We start from the raw sequence: 3,305 nt of genomic DNA, 5'->3' as shown, positions 1-3,305 counted from the left end.
CACAGCTACATCTCCTCCATTGGTACTAGTGGCCTAACCTTGAAAATCAGCAGAATTTGGTGCCATTTCTTGACTCAACTTCGAACCTTTGAATCTGTAATAATGTCAATCGAGAAAAACATGCGGAATTCCAGAATCAAGCAACGAATCTCTTGCTTGAAAGCTCTGATAGCATGTAGTTTATGATGACTAGATTGAAGAAGAAGAAGAAAGAGAATAAGAAGTGATAATTGTACTGAGTTTGTTAATACAAGCTGTAGTGAAATGTTCAAAGAACTAGTGATAATACACTAAACTTCTTGTGCTTATACACCCCAAAAAAATGGAATAGCTGAAAGGAAGCACATGCATATTTTAGAGGTAACAAGAGCCATAAGTTTTCAAGAAAATATTCATGTGATGTTTTGGGGGATGTGTGTTAATGCTGCAACATATATTATTAACAAAATGCCTAGTAATGTAATTGGTAATATGTCTCCTTTTGAAAAACTGTATAACAAACAACCTTCTTTACAGCAATTAAAGGTGTTAGGGTGCTTATATTTTGCAAAGAAAGTAAATGAAACTAACAAATTGAAGCCTAGGTCTACAACTTGTGTATTTTTAGCATATTCTAAAACTCAAAAAGGATATTTGTTATATGATCTAACTAGTAATGTTTTCTTGGTTAACAAAGATGTAATATTCCAGGAAGATGTGTTTCCATTCAAAATGAAGTCCATAGAGACAGTTCCTATATTTACATACAATGGTGTCAGTCATAAGGTTGATGAGTTGGAAGGAGTTTCTATAGGAACACACTCACATCAACATACTCAAGTTGATATATTGGATCAAGAACAATTTGATAGTGTGGAGGTGGAGGCTGCAATAGGCTTACAACCACCAGAGGAACCACCAACTGAAGTACAAATAGAACAATTGTCTCAAACTAAAGTGAGAAGATCAGGAAGAGGAACTGAACCACCTTTGTGGTTAAAAGACTTTGTATCTCTAAACATTCATGAGGGACAATATAGTCTGTAAAATATCTATCATATGACAACATTAAACTAGTCTATCAAACATACTTGGTAAAGATGTCAAGTGTTGCAGAACCACAGTCCTACAAGGAGGCAGCATATGATCCTAGATGGACTGAAGCAATGGTTGCTGAGATCAAGGCACTGCAAGAAAATCATACTTGGGAAATAGTTGAGCTACCAGAGGGTAAAACACCTATTGGATGCAGATGGATATTTAAAGTTAAGTACAAGGCTAATGGAGATGTTGAAAGGTTTAAAGCAAGGATAGGGGCAAAGGGGTATAGCAAAAAAAAAGGCATAGATTACCAAGAAACCTTTAGTCATGTTTTCAAAATGAAGATTGTCAGGACTGTTTTGGCTATTAGTGCAAAATAACACTGGCAGATACATCAAATGGATGTATTCAATGTATTCCTTCAGAGAGATTTACCAGATGAAATTTATATGCAGTCACGATAGGGATTTGAGAGTCAGGGGGAGAATAAAGTATGTAGACTCACTAAATCCCTCTATGGGTTGAAACAAGCTCCCAGACAGTGGAATGCAAGGTTGTTTGAGGCATTGCTAAGGTTTCAGTTCAAGCAAAGTGAACATGATCACTCTTTATTCATCAAGAAAACATCAACAGGTTTAGTGTTTGTTCTTATATATGTTGATGATATGTTAATTACAGGAAGTAGTGTTCAATTTATTGAAGAAACAAAAGATATATTGATCAAACATTCAAAATGAGGGATCTAGGTGAGCTCAGGTTTTTATTAGGGATTGAGTTTGCAAGGTCAAGTAAATACATACTGATGCATCAGAGAAAATATGCATTAGAACTTATTTCTGAAACAAGATTGGGAAATGCAAAACCTGCATGGACTCCTATTGACAACAATAATAAGCTAACTTCAAAGCATTATGATGATTATGTCAATTCAGAAGATGACAAAGAAGATCCTCCAGCGGATCAAAGCATCTATCAGAGATTGATAGGAAATCTACTATATCTTATAATGACAAGGACTAACATTGCATTTGGAGTACAAACATTGAGTCAGTTTCTACAACAACCTAAAAAAACCCATATGGAAGCAGCTCTAAGGATTGTTAGGTACATAAAAGGCCAGCCTGGTCAAGGGATATTGTTATCTAGCAGTCAAGACAACAAACTTACAACATTTTGTGATGCTGACTGGGCATCTTGTTCTCTTACAAGGAAGTCTATAACAGGCTATTTTATCAAGTTTGGTAACTCAGTGGTCTCTTGGAAATCTAAGAAACAATCTACTGTGCCTAGAATTCAGCAGAAGCTGAGTACAAAATTATAGCTACAACTGTAACTGAAATTATTTGGATGTTGGGTTTACTAAAGGACTTAGGGATTAAAGTGCAGAAGCCTGTAGATGTGTGTACATATAGCAAATCAGCAATCTTGTTAGCTGCCAATCCAGTGTACCATGACAGAACAAAGCATATTGAGATAGATTGTCATTTCATAAGGAAAAAAATTGTACAAGGAATAATATGTACCAAGTACACTCCTACACATGAACAACCAGCTGACATGCTCACCAAAAGACTGACAAAAGTTCAACATCAACTGCTTCGTTCCAAGCTTGGAGTTCAGAACATATTTTCACTTCCAAGATTGAGGGGGAGTGTTACTGTTAGTAACCAAAACTAAAGAAGACAAGTCACATTTGGAAAGTTATAAGTTAGTAGTTCCGTTAATTAGTTAAGAATTCTAACTATTCAAGAAACACTATATATATATAGATAGGATTGTACCCTGTAAAGGTTAACACATCAAAAAGAATACTGAGTGAGAGTTTTTAGACTCTCAAGGATAATTCTACTTCTTAAGAGATTGTGTCTACTTCTTTCTCTCTATCTTCTTCTGTTTCTTGTTCTCTTTCTTCTTTTTCTTCCTCTTCTTCTTCTTCAATCTAGTCATCATAAAGTACATGGTATCAGAGCTTTCAAGCTAGTCATTTTGATGCTTTTCATGACAAACGACACTATCCTACGATATGAGTGTCTACGATCGTCAATAATATAGTAACCCAACCAAGGGTTGGGGTCGTGTCCCATGGGAGTAGTTTTGAGAATAAATAACCAATTAGAATTTCATTCAAATTAGTCGTAGTTAAAGACATTTACGATTACATTGTAAATCAAGGGTGACACAAAAGGGTGAAATATCAAAGGGGATTTTGTAACAAGTAATAAAACAACAAAATAAACAATGAAAGATTAAGATTGGGGAGAAGTTCTTGGGGCGGGACCGCAATA

At 35.3% G+C, this 3,305-nt stretch overlaps 1 protein-coding gene across 1 annotated transcript; it reads left to right on the top strand.

Annotated features, from left to right (window-relative positions):
- The first annotated feature begins 1,753 nt into the window (after positions 1-1,753).
- LOC125855557 (uncharacterized mitochondrial protein AtMg00810-like) lies at positions 1,754-2,341 on the top strand. The gene has a single exon (XM_049535292.1). It carries the CDS (start codon positions 1,754-1,756, stop codon positions 2,339-2,341), a length of 588 nt encoding a protein of 195 aa, XP_049391249.1.
- The last annotated feature ends 964 nt before the right edge of the window (positions 2,342-3,305 follow it).

The sequence above is a fragment of the Solanum stenotomum genome, chromosome 1 (genome assembly GCF_019186545.1).
Source record: "Solanum stenotomum isolate F172 chromosome 1, ASM1918654v1, whole genome shotgun sequence".
NCBI classification, from domain to species: domain Eukaryota; kingdom Viridiplantae; phylum Streptophyta; class Magnoliopsida; order Solanales; family Solanaceae; genus Solanum; species Solanum stenotomum.
Note: the sequence above shows the minus strand (reverse complement) of the source record. Positions and strands in the feature narration are given on the sequence as shown.

What these genes read in the sequence shown, in the direction of transcription:
- LOC125855557 (XM_049535292.1), top strand. Translation starts at nt 1,754, where the DNA reads ATGAGGGATCTAGGTGAGCTCAGGTTTTTATTAGGGATTGAGTTTGCA.